The 14,018-nt window shown below is 40.7% G+C and overlaps 1 protein-coding gene across 1 annotated transcript; it reads left to right on the forward strand.

Annotated features, from left to right (window-relative positions):
- The first annotated feature begins 3,042 nt into the window (after positions 1-3,042).
- Positions 3,043-14,018, forward strand: LOC103723612 (cyclin-P3-1-like). The gene is made up of 3 exons (XM_008814574.3): positions 3,043-3,401; positions 4,284-4,704; positions 13,636-14,018. Exons 2-3 carry the CDS (start codon positions 4,304-4,306, stop codon positions 13,901-13,903), a joined length of 669 nt encoding a protein of 222 aa, XP_008812796.2. The 5' UTR covers positions 3,043-3,401; positions 4,284-4,303; the 3' UTR covers positions 13,904-14,018.

Below are 14,018 nucleotides of genomic sequence, written 5' to 3' on the forward strand. Positions count from 1 at the left end.
AAAAAGAAAAGGGGAACTCACCGGACCTTAAGGCTTCTTCCCCTCCGGCCATGCCCTGCCGTGGACGGAACGGATGGAGGCTCTCGGGTATAGCCCGGACTCCGACCCATCTCCGAGCCCCTTCCCCTCTCCGGCATCACTTCGGAGAGAGGAAGGGCCGGCCTTCCTTTTCGCCGGTGCACCGGGGGAAAACCCCCGCCTCGGTCGGTGGATCGGGGGGGAGCCTCGTCTCCCCGGTCGCCTGCGGGAGAAGAAGGGGAGGAGACAGTGGGTTCCGGTGGGGGGGCGAAGGGTCGGAAGCTAGGGTTCGGCGAAAACAAAGAAGAAAGAAAGAAAGACAAAGAAAGGAAGAAAGAGGGAAAGAGAAAGAAAGAGAGGGAGTGACGGAGGAAGAGAGGCCGTGGATTCGGCCGGAGAAGAAGAAGAAGGCCGAGGAATCGGCCGAAACACCCACGATTCCGGCGAGGGCGAAGAAGAGAAGAGAGAGGAAGAGCGTCGGAGGAGAGAGGGGTCGCGGAAGGTGAAGAGGCGGAAGCCTCTGGAAGGGGGGAGAAGGAAAAAACATGAGCACGGGTTCGCGGGTCGGGTCCGAACCCGAACCCGAACCCGCAACCCGTTAAGCTTAAATAAATAAATATATATATGTATATATGTGTGTGTATATATATATATAATTTGAATGGGTTAGGTGAACCCAATAAAACCAGACCCAGTCTATTTGGATGAACCCGGATGAGGGATGGGCTAAACTTCAGGTAGAAAAGGAAATAACATATTATTATTATGACATGATTGTAGGTGACTTAGGACTCGTCACCAGGACGCGGGAGACCTAGGAAAAAGGCAAATTACTGTAAGTAACTTGTTTTAATCTTGTTGTGAATCATGTATGTAAGTAGCCTGCCCTAATCTTTATGGATCATACATGAAATTTAACATGTTATGCATGTACTGTAGGCTAAGAACGATATGTGTATCTGACATGCTCTAGTTACACAAGATATGAGTTATGAAATATGAACATGGGTGGTACATGTCAGTCACATAATTCATAGTTGTGCACATATTATGTTTTCATTGCTCTTGTGATACATGCAAAATGAATTGAATTCCATATTATGATTTTTATTAGCATGAGTGTAAAGAATGATAATGATTTGCTCTAGCGGCATATTGCTTGTAAAGGGGTACCTAAGAACTCCTATTGCTACGGGCCGAATGCAACTGAGCCGGCCTTGCCAGTGGCCGATAATGACTGAGCCAGCCCCGCCAGTGGCCGACTAATAACTGAGCAGGCCCCGCCAGTGACCAATAATGAATTCGCCGTAGCATCTATGAGGTACTACCTATACGAAGCATTATTTATGAACTCTTAAGAGCTACTGACCCAATGTAACTGAGCCGGCCTTGCCAGTGGCCGAGAATGACTGAGCCAGCCCCGCCAGTGGCCGCCTAATAACTGAGCCGGTCTCGCCAGTGGCCAAGAATGACTTCGCAGTAGCATTTAAGAGCACGACCACGGCATGCCGGTGGCACGATTTTTCCTACATGTGCATATTACATGATTTCTTGACATTGTAGGATACTGTTTTATTTACTCAGCATGGATATTTTATTATGATGATTGATTTAGTAGCATACATGTCAGCTTCTCAAACCCTGATAAGCATGGTTAGCATTTTTAGTCGATTCGACAAGATTATGCAGGATTACTTACTGAGCCGTGTAGCTCATATCCGTTCATTTACTTTTTCTTTCAGATCCTTACCACTGATAGCTGCCAGAGACACGTTAATTTGGTATCAGGGCTTCTTTCTTTTGGGGTAAAGCAAGTATACTTTTGTGTACATAAACTACATAGAAGCTCTGTATTTGGGTACTGACCAGCATGTTGTACTAAGAATGCTTTCATATGAAAAGATTTGGTTGGTTTGACTACCCTGTTACCCAGGTATGAGGCTGCGTGCTATTGTGGGCGATAGTCGGCAATAGCATGGCCGTGTCACGGATCCGGGTCCGGGGCGTGACACCCTGCTCCTTATATTCTTATCTACCTTTTTGGGATGTTAATTCAATTCTTTTACTTATTCTTCCCTCTCAGATAAGTTATAGTGCAGAGCTCATAAATTAAGATCTGTCAACAGCCAAACTAAGTAGTTAGATATTAAACAAGGAGGGGATTTTCTACTCCAAGATGACTAAAAAAAAATCTCAATCTATTAATCTCCAAGGGCCTCCCATAGAATTTGTGAAGATCCGTACAAGTATATATTTAGTCCTACATCAGCTATTCGTAAGATAAATTTTATGTATTTATACAGAATCAAAAAATTCAAATAATATTTTTCAGCTAATTTTTTTAAATGAGATTTTGGGTCATTAAAAATGATAGTAGCCAAATCTTAGTATGATGAACATAAATGGAAGGAGTACATGAAAACATGTACAAGCATGCAGTTTTTTTGGATGAGATTCTTGAGTTGTTATATAATTTTTTTTATTCTTTTAAATGATGGAGAAAAAAAAAAACCTGTCCCCCCAATTTTACAACAATTATACTCCTCTTTTTCACCTTCCAAAATCTCACTCCCTCTCAGCTTGCGATTTCTCCGTTGAACAGAAGAACCGTTGACCACAAGCTCTTCCACGATTACGCAACGATCCATCCGTCCAGCTGGCGAGCACCAGAGAGAGAGATGCCATCTACTTTTATATAATAATAAAGTCATTACTGTTTAATTATTATAACTTGGAACAGCCAGCGAAACAGTGGACCGACCCGACCAACACCAAACAGCTGTCTAATATTCCTTTCCCGAGACTCAATCTGTGGGACCCACCTCACTACTAACTTCGTCAATGCAATTCTCATCAGGAAGCGGCAAAGCCTGTTCAGGAATTTAGAGCGGATCGAGTTAGGTGGGGGATCGGAAATAGGTGGGTCCCACTCACGTGTACACCCTGTAGCGAAAGCCATTGCTGACCAGCTCAGTCCCCACGACGATGCCGACACTTCATGGCATTTAGCAAACACCGACGCCAGCACCCGCACAGCCCGGCACTCTTCTTCTCTCTCGTCTGGAAATTTATAATAATATATGAGGAGGAGGAGGGAAGGAGGTCCCAAGGAATAAAGTGCGTGAGTGCTTTGAATGCTCTTTTTTGTTTTTCTGGTTCTTTTCTTGGTCTTGGATAAAGAATTACCAAGATAAGCCAGCATCCTAAAAGGAGTCTTCTGCTGCTGCTGCTGCTGCTTCTTGTGACAATACCAATGTTTGAAGAAAGGGGGTAATGGCAGCAGAGCAGAGATCTTCTATGAGGACCTCGCCAGCCATTTCAGTAGTGGAGCAGATTTAGAGGAGGCGGAGAAATAAAGAAGAAAAGTTTCTCAAGATTTCTGCGTAAGCTGCACGCGTTTTTGATCTTTTTGTTATTTTTGGTTCTGCTTGTTGCTTGTTTTGATTTGGAAGTTATGTGGCTTTTTTTTTTTCCTTCTATGGCTCTGTAGTTGGTGCTCTTATCAACTCCGTGACTTAGATCTTATGTTGTGTATTGGCGCCGCATTTTGCTTATGTCCAGCTTTGGGCGCCCCATTCGGCCAAATTTTATTTGGCTACAGATCTCAGGGAATCATTTGACATGTCTTACCAATGATGTCTCGATTTCTTGCCCATGCGTTCTGGTGTTTTACGTGGATCCTCCTCCAGATCTGGTTGTTTGTTTCCTTTTGCATGCATAAATCCACTTCGCCATGTGTTATAGTGTTTTACGTGCGTCCTAAATGAAGTGAAAATGGTAGCTCTCGAATTATGTCACTTGTTAAAACATGAGACATGAAAAGAGATGTTTCACATTCGGGTAAGTTACAAAATAAGTAGCTTTTTTCTGAAAGAAGTTGCATGGTTTCTCACCTTGTCCTCTGAACTGAGGTTCCTCAAATTAAAGTTTGATCATGGGCCCACACTCTTCTCTGCTAGATTTTGATGCTGCAGGACTCCAATTGCTGCAGTTTAAGAAAAATATGTATAGAATTGACAGGATATGCCATTTGCTTCGGCACAATTCGGTTCTCATTTGTTTGTATGCTAGCTTTCATGGTATTCTTACATGTATGATGCTCGTATGCTGATTCTTGTTATTAACATTCACTTTTCATGTTTGCTGTTGTATAGAAAAGTCTAATAATGCTGAAAGCAGATTGTTATTATCAGTGTTCTTCATTCGGATGTTTGTTAGTGTTGTTGTATTAAGTCACTCAGTGTCTCAACAATCTACTTGTTTAGGGAACTTGTGCTGATTTAATATGGGGTCATTGGCATCCGAGACAGAGACCGTGCACCCGGAGATCTACATATCATTGGGTCTGAAGGCATCAGGCAGAGGAATTGCTGAATTTCCAAGGATATTGTCTCTTCTGTCATCACTTCTTGAGAGAGCTGTTCAGAAGAATGAAAAGTTACTAGATTCAAAGAAAATTAAAGAAATTGTCACCATTTTTCATGGTTTGAGAGCCCCAAACCTTAGCATACAGAAGTATGTAGAGCGTATCTTCAAGTATTCGAAATGTAGCCCATCCTGCTTTGTCCTTGCACATATATACATCAACAAATTTCTTCAGCAACCAGGCATTCATCTGACTTCTCTCAATGTTCACCGCTTGATGATTACAAGTGTCGTGGTAGCAGCAAAATTCATTGATGATGCGTAAGTGTTAGATGTAATGCCTATTGTACTATTGAAAGAATATTTTTTGACTCTTTGCGAAAACTTTATTTCTCATATTTCCATATAATATAACCTAGTCACCGTCTGACACATAATATACATTTTTTCATAAACTTGAGCTTACTCCTAGATTATGTTTTTTATGTAACTGCAAGTTCATGATTTTTTTGCATGTAACAATAATGATTGTTGTTTGTCTTTGACATTGACATACAACATTCACCTCTTATCTAACATGTTTCTTTTGCTCCAAGGATTTTCTCTATAATGCTTTTATAATAACCCAGTACACTTGGTGAACGTATTTTTCACACATGTGTGTGTGTGTGTGTAGACATATCATATCTTACTTTTTGAAAATGTTTCATAAAGGTGTATCTACATCATGCTTAACTGCTTGTCCAATATTCATTTTTGTGCTTCCTATAATTGACCCCTTTACTTGGCAAGTGCTTGGATTATCGAGTTATAGACTGCCTAACAATTTATGGATCCATATTTCCTTCAAAAAGTGACTTATAGTTTCTAAATCTACTTCTAGCATTCAAAATATTCCTCCAAGCAATTGATTAGGCGAGATATGCTGACAATATATATAAATATAAAACCGTGACATATGTAGTGCTAGAGGTCATACAAAAACAATAAGAGCCTATAAGACAAATTATTTTAAAATGAATGTACAATATAATAGGTATGATTCAAACGAAGAAAATAACCAACTTAATAGAAAATTGGCTTGAGATTATGGTGTGTATTTGCTATCTATGCTGACAATATACAAATATAAAACCATGACATATTTAGTGATAGAGGTGATGCAAACAAAAATAAGAGTCTATATGACAAATTATTTTAAAATGGATATTTAGGATGTTAGATATGATTTAGACGATGGAAATAATACGACTAAAAGAAATTGGCTTGAGATTAAGGTGTGTATTTCCTGTCTAGAACTATTATTGCCTCCATCAATATGGATATTGCTTTTTATAATAGTCTCTTAATTAAAGAAATCCAAAGCTTATGGCCGGGCCCTTTCATATTTTTGATCACAAGGAAGCAAGGTCAAACTAATTTGCATATTTTATTTGCCCAAAATGAACAAAAGGTTCTAGAAGAGAGGAGAAAAAGAAAAGGAAAATACCTTCTTAGGTGTAGAGATGATAATGGGAGGAGGAAGTTGATCTAGAAAGGAATGCTAAATATACTGGCTTTTAATTTTCGATTTGATTTCATTCATCTTAGATCACCATGCCTTAAAGAGCCAATCCACTTAGGTGTGTTGGGTAAGAAGCCTATAGACAATGGCTCTTGATCTTTAATTTAGATTAATCTGTAGTAGAATACTGTGCTTTGGGCCTATTCAGTTAGTTGTCTTAGCCTATTTATAAACAATCAAGGTCTTGATGTGCACAAATAGGCCTATAAGTTGGTCACACTTTGACTATATCAGGATTAAGGAGTGATCTCTGTTTGATCTGTTATCTGAAATCAGTGGCCAACTCCAGCTTGATGATAATCTAACAGAGCTAAGGTGAAGTTAGACTTTAGTTAAGGGGGACCATGTTGGGATGAGAGCTAAGGTGAAGGTGAATCTAACAAAGACAAGATGGAAGTGGGGGATGGAAGAATTCGGTTAAAGACTAAGGGGGACCATGTTGGGATGAGAGTTGAATGGGGGCACAATAATGTTGTCGCGCCCCCGGCCTGAGATCGCGAGCCGGGGGTCGCGCCAACCGCCGCACACCCGTAGGAAACCCTCCCCACGAGCATGCAAGGCATCTTAATCAAATCTCAAAAATGTAACTAAAATAATTCAGCTGAAATAAATGCAATCTTATTCTATTGACTGACACAAATTATAAAGTCTCACAGTTCTAAATACGCAGCGGAACAATAAATTACTAGCATGTAAAACTTGGTTCTTTAAATAACAAAACCTTGCAATGTCTCACACTTCTAACAATAGTCTAAGATAAAACATTAATATAAATAAACCCTAATCTAAGATAACTTGTGCTTCAGTTCTTCTAGTCGCTCTCCCATTTTGAAACCCCGATAGGTTAGTTCTCGGAATCTGTAAAACAACAAGAAATTGTATAATGAGCTAGACAGCCCAATAAGTAATAAACACTTTAACTAGTCAATTCATATAATAACATAAAATATAAATACAAATTACGACGAATGAACATAATAACATAATCAATTTCTTTTCAAACACAAATTCATTGAAATCCGTATCTTTCAAATATCCATATACATAATCATAAATCTGATTCGAAACAAATCACATTCATCTCAACAGCCTTTAACTACGACCATACTTATACCCTGTGGCTAGGCTAAAAACAGAACCGCACTTATACCCTGCGAAGTGGGCCAGAATACCGCACTTATATCCTGCAAAGTGGGCCAGAATACCACACTTATACCCTGCGGAGTGGGCCAGAATACCACACTTATACCCTGTGGTGGGGCCAGAATTGCCAATGCATAACCCCCAATTGGCAGGATCCAGAACATAGTCGGGCTGAGAGTTCCAAATCTGATGCACATCAAAATTCTTTTTTTGTAACATAATAGATATATCATAGTCCAATCTAAATATGCATATACAATGCAAGAACAGTAAATATATCCGAAAAATATTATTCCAATTCACATATCTATTTTTCATTCGAATCATCATCTCGTAAAATTCATAAATCACATATAAATTCATCAACAATTTATTCGATGCAAAAATAATATTATATAAATGAAGAGTCTAGAGAAAGCAGTTCATTACTTACCTTGAACACGATCCACAACAAATCCAATTAATCTTACAAATCCCTCGCAGAACCTAATATCCAAAAATCATATTTTTTTAAAAAAATTCATCACAATATATATAAAACTTAAATTTTAACATTATCTCAGGGCCGATCCTGCAGAAGTGTCTAGCACCCCGGGTTCGGGTTCGGATTCGGGTTCATACCCGTAAACCACCCTCCTTTTATTTTATTTTATTATTATTATTTTCTTTCTTTCTTTCTTTTCTTTTTCTTTCTTTTCTTTTCTTTTCTTTCTTTTCTTTTCTTTTCTTTCTTTTCTTTTCTTTTCTTTCCTTTTCCTTTTTCCTTCTTCTCCCGAAGCTTCCTCTCCTTCCTTTTTTTTCGTTTTCTTCTCTTCCCCTCTTCTTCCGTGTCCATGGAGGGGGAGGTGCGACCCCATGCCGAGGCTCGGAAGGGGCGGCGGCCTGAGGCCGGCGGCGCCTGCGGCCGGTCGGGGGTGCCCGCGACTCGCGATGGCCGGCTCTCTCTCGTCCCGTGGAGAAGAGAGGGCTCGGGAGGACGGCAACCGACCCTCTGTTCTTCCCCTAGAGGAGAGGGAGGGCTCAAGAGAGGAAGTGCCCGCGGTGGGGATCAGTAGCGTCGGCGATGCTCGCGGCCGCACACGGGTAAGTCCCCTCTTCCCTCCTCTTCTTTCTTTCTTTCTTTTTTCTTTTTTTTTTCAAATGGTATAGCAAAGAGGTCAAGGTTAGGAATCCTTACCTCAACCTCGGTAAAGATCCGGCGGCACTCTCTCTCCGGCGGCAAACAGAGGAGGAGAACCCGTGCCGAAGAAGATCCACTTTTTTAATGGCTCTCTCTCTCTCCCTCTCTCTCGGCCGGCAGCACGAGGAAGATCGCCCCAAACTAGAGGGGACTCAGGGTCTGGCGGCTCCTCTTTCGGTGGTCTCAAAGGGGAGGATGGAGCCCTAAAAACAGGGAAGCCGGCTTCTTCGGGATGGCTCCCTCCTCATCACGTGCTCGTCGCACGTGATACCGAAATCCTTGGGGCTGGGCCGGTCAATGGACCGGGCCCAGTTTTAGGGTCACATTCTTCTCCCCTTAAAAGAAATTTTGTCCACGAAATTTTCGTACATGTAGTTCAAGAGTAGAGAATACTTCTTCCAAATCAAGTCATAACACTCTTCAAATTAAAGTCATCTTGTCTGACCAATGTCAAATAATTTCATTCACCACACTAACGTCCCAATGTTCCTAGTGTCTACCCACCTACACTCATGCCATGTCAGATTTTGTTATCTTAGAATTTATCCATTTATGCTCTGATACCACTTAAGTTGTCACGCTCCCGGCCCGAGATCGCGAGCTGGGGGTCGCGCCAACCGCCGCACACCCGTAGGAAACCCTCCGCACACCCGTATGAAACCCTCCCCACGAGCATGCAAGGCATATTAACCAAATCTTAAAAATGTAACTAAAATAAGTCAGCTGAAATAAATGCAATCTTATTCCATTGACTGACACAAATTATAAAGTCTCACAGTTCTAAATACGCAGCGGAACAATAAATTACTAGCATGTAAAACTTGGTTCTTTAAATAACAAAATCTTGCAATGTCTCACACTTCTAAGAATAGTCTAAGATAAAACATCAATTTAAATAAACCCTAATCTAAGATAACTTGTGCTTCAGTTCTTCTAGTCGCTCTCCCATTTTGAAACCCCGATAGGTTAGTTCTCAGAAGCTGTAAAACAACAAGAAATTATATAATGAGCTAGACAGCCCAGTAAGTAATAAACACCTTAACTAGTCAATTCATATAATAACATAAAATATAAATACAAATTACGACGAATCAACATAATAACATAATCAATTCCTTTTCAAACACAAATTTATCGAAATCCGTATCTTTCAAATATCCATATACATAATTATAAATCTGATTCGAAACAAATCACATTCATCTCAACAGCCTTTAACTACGACCACACTTATACCCTGTGGCTAGGCCAGAAATAGAACCGCACTTATACCCTGCGGAGTGGGCCAAAATATCGCACTTATACCCTGTGGAGTGGGCCAGAATACCGCATTTATACCCTGTGGAGTGGACCAGAATACCACACTTATACCCTGTGGTGGGGCCAGAATTGCCAATGCATAACCCCCAATTGGCAGGGTCCAGAACATAATCAAGCTGAGAGTTCCAAATCTGATGCACATCAAAATTCTTTTTTTTTGTAACATAATAGATATATCATAGTCCGATCTAAATATGCATATACGATGCAAGAACAGTAAATATATCCGAAAAATATTATTCCAATTCACATATCTATTTTTCATTCAAATCATCATCTCGTAAAATTCATAAATCACATATAAATTCATTAACAATTTATTCGATGCAAAAATAATATTATATAAATGAAGAGTCTAGAGAAAGCAGTTCATTACTTACCTTGAACACGATCCACAACAAATCCAATTAATCTTACAAATCCCTCGCAGAACCTAATATCCAAAAATCATATTTTTCTTTTAAAATTCATCACAATATATATAAAACTTAAATTTTAATATTCTTCCAGGGCCGACCCTGCAGAAGTATCTAGCACCCCGAGTTCGGGTTCGGATTCGGGTTCATACCCGTAAACCGCCCTCCTTCTTTTATTTTATTTTATTATTATTATTTTTTTCTTTCTTTCTTTTCCTTTTCTTTCTTTTCTTTTCTTTCCTTTCCTTTTCCTTTTTCCTTCTTCTGCCGAAGCTTCCTCTCCTTCCTTTTTTTTTTTCTCGTTTTCTTCTCTTCCCCTCTTCTCCCGTGTCCATGGAGGGGGAGGCGCGACCCCATGCCGAGGCTCGGAAGGGGCGGCGGCCTGAGGCCGGCGGCGCCTGCGGCCGGTTGGCGGTGCCCGCGACTCGCGATGGCCGGCCCTCTCTCCGTCCCGTGGAGAAGAGAGGGCTCGGGAGGGCGGCAACCGACCCTCTGTTCTTCCCTTAGAGGAGAGGGAGAGCTCAAGAGAGGAAGTGCCCGCGGTGGGGATCAGTGGCGTCGGCGATGCTCGCGGCCGCACACGGGTAAGTCCTCTCTTCCCTCTCTTCTTCTTTCTTTCTTTCTTTTTTTTCAAATGGTATAACAAAGAGGTCAAGGTTAGGAATCCTTACCTCAGCCCAGGTGAAGATCCGGCGGCACTCTTTCTCTCCGGCGGCAAACAGAGGAGGAGAACCCGTGCCGAAGAAGACCCACCTTTTTAATGGCTCTCTCTCTCTCTCCCTCTCTCTCGGCCGGCAGCACGAGGAAGAAGATCGCCCCAAACTAGAGGGGACTCAGGGTCTGGCGGCTCCTCTTCCGGTGGTCTCAAAGGGGAGGATGGAGCCCTAAAAACAGGGGAGCCGGCTTCTTCGGGATGGCTCCCCCCTCATCACGCGCCCTCACGTGCGACGCGCGTGAGGCCGAAATCCTTGGGGCTGGGCCGGTCAATGGACCGGGCCCAGTTTCAGGGTCTCACAAATGTAGTACCGGGGATTGAGGGTTGAGGCGGGCAAACGAGTTAGAGTTGAGTCCTGCACAGGGGAAGTGGGGGTTAAAGGAGCAGGTCAAGGGCTTGAGGAGCATAAAAGAGAGGCATTGCGATTTTCTCGAGAGAGGGGGCGTGATGGTGATGGAGTGGTAGTTGAGGTCTTGAGGGTGAATGTTGTACAGAGGAGAGAGAGAGAGAGAGGAAGAGAGAGAGAGAGAGAGAGCTCTAGCTATCAAGGCCTATCGTGGCCTTTTGGGGCTTCACATTAACCATCTTGAGCAAGGCTGGATTGAGCCTACTTATGCATAGAAGCGTGGGAGGTGAGCAGTGGGGATGGCAAGGAGATATATATGGAGAATCGGGATACAAGGAGGTCAGATATATATTGAATATTTATAATGATATCACAAGGACAGAAATGTACCCTTCTAGTCTAGGGATGGCAGTTGGTCAAGTATGGGTCAGATAGGCCATTATCCATACCTACCCCGTACTTGCCTCGGGGCGAAGTGGGACGATGCTTGAAGAGTCTTGGGGGGTAGGGTGGTGTAGGTAAAGTCTCAAGGCAGAGTGGGGCAAGTAGAGTTAGACGGTGCAGGTTGGACGGATTATGTTGGGTAATGCTACAATAATCAATTTTTTCCTTTTTCTTCATATAAATCATTTTTTACCTCAAGGAGGGGATTTATGAAGACATATATATATATATATATATGTATATATATATATATGTATATATATGTATATATATGTATATATGTATATATATGTATATATGTATATATATGTATATATGTATATATATATGTATATATGTATATATATATATGTATATATGTATATATATATGTATATATGTATATATATATATGTATATATATATGTATATATATGTATATATATGTATATATATGTATATGTATATATATGTATATGTATATGTATATATATATATATGTATATATATGTATATATATATATATATATATATATATATGTATATATATGTATATATATATATATATATATATGGTTCAGGGTGGGTTTTACTATTACCCGCACCTCTCAGATCTGCTGTATGTCTTGTAAAACCTGCCCATTAGGGTTGGGTTAGGTCTTGTAAAACCTGCCCATTAGGGTTGGGTCAGATACTCAATGGGGTGGAGTAAATTGCCACCCCTATTCTATTCGGGCCGGATCAACCTCAACAATTATCCAATTTATTAGTTATTGGGTAGTTGGTGGGGCCATCATACTAGAGCCTAAGGGAAAGGTTTGACGGGTAGAGGAGAGAATGGCTGCACAGTGAAAGAGAGCGACCTAGGGATATTAGTCTCAAAATGGATTGGCTAGCTTCACCTAGTGATATCTTTCAGAATTTCATTTTTCTACCAGTACCAACATTGATGTTAGTTACACTTGCAGCAATTTCGAATCATAAATCTCATTCCTAAAGGAGGATTGATCATATTGCCTTCTCTTTGGTAGTCTACTGAATTCTTATGTTTGCTGAATCCACAACTGTTGGTTGTGTAACTCGAATTGAAATTCTTTAAAAAGTTTTCCAGTGAATCAATCTGAGGATCAGCTATTAACATCAAGATGCCACATTAGTACTCCTCTAGTTAATAGTGCATCTTAATTGAAAGGAAATTCCAAGCACATTCGTTCACCAATGGCTTTTAACTACATCACAATTAGCATAGGCTAAAGATGTTTAGCAAAATTATAGACCTTAGACAAAAGCTACATTCTCACATGCTCAATGCTATTTCAAATAAGATCATCTTTTGTTTTTTTCTTCTTCTTTTTCTTGTTCTTGCCCACGGACAGATGCTAGTAGCAAGCCTGCTGTCTCTTTCGACATTAAATGTCAGTTGACTTCTAACATTGTGTAGCGGCTCTGTCAGAGTCAACCATCATTGACCTCAAGGGATCAGCATCAGTACTATCTCAATCGCTTAGCTCATATCGGAAATGAAAAATGTGAACATTTTATATTTTGACATACACAGCACCATTTTACTGGGTATCATGTATTAAGCCAGAGATGATGTCTGTAGACTCTGTACACTGCCAGACTCTACTTAATAGAGTTGTGGCAGCACTAATGTCACATAGCATGATTGTTACTCACTCTAAAGCTACTGTTGCACATTAACCTTAGAGAACACTCTGGTGGCAAATGTTGATTCTATCAACACAATGTTTTGGTTCCTGTCTTGTTGAGTTCCTTTATTTATTTATTATTTTTTTTTGGGGTGGGGGGGGGGGGGGAGGTGCATGGTCAAACAAAAGCTTAAATTAAATTCATCCTTGGTACATATTCTCACAAGCTTAGTTACTGAAGCAAAGGGGACAATTACATAACCATAACAATCTGGACCATCTTTGCAAAGCACCTATCTTTTTTTTGCTTGTTATATATTTTGCCTTCAGTAGTCTACATTGTGAAATGTCAGTTGCACTTCCTATTCATTTGAACACAGATGATCGTTTTCATATACATTTTGATATTTTCTTATGTAATTGTTCTCTCTCTCTATTGACATCTGCTTGGACCTCCGCAAGTGACACTTTCTTTATCTATCTCTGACTGCAGATTTTTCAACAATGCATATTACGCCAAGGTAGGAGGAATCAGTACTGTAGAGATGAACAGACTGGAGCTAAATTTCTTATTTAGCTTAGATTTTAGACTTCAAGTGGATTTAGAGACATTTGGAAAGTATTGTTTACAGTTGGAGAAAGAAGCCACAGTATGCACCATAGAACGGCCAATGCAGGTCTGCAGGCTAGATGACTGGACTTCTGTGGAAGATTCCAAAAGCCAACCAGCAGTCCAAAGGTACAGTTGTGGGGCTGTCTAAGGGCTTTTGTAGTTTTCCTATATGCACTCTACAACACTCATGAACTTCTTGTGAATGACAATTGCCTCCTTGCTCTATTGATGTTTCCATATCTTTGTGAAAGCCTGTTTTCCAA

Source organism: Phoenix dactylifera, chromosome 13, assembly GCF_009389715.1.
Source record: "Phoenix dactylifera cultivar Barhee BC4 chromosome 13, palm_55x_up_171113_PBpolish2nd_filt_p, whole genome shotgun sequence".
Classification (NCBI taxonomy): domain Eukaryota; kingdom Viridiplantae; phylum Streptophyta; class Magnoliopsida; order Arecales; family Arecaceae; genus Phoenix; species Phoenix dactylifera.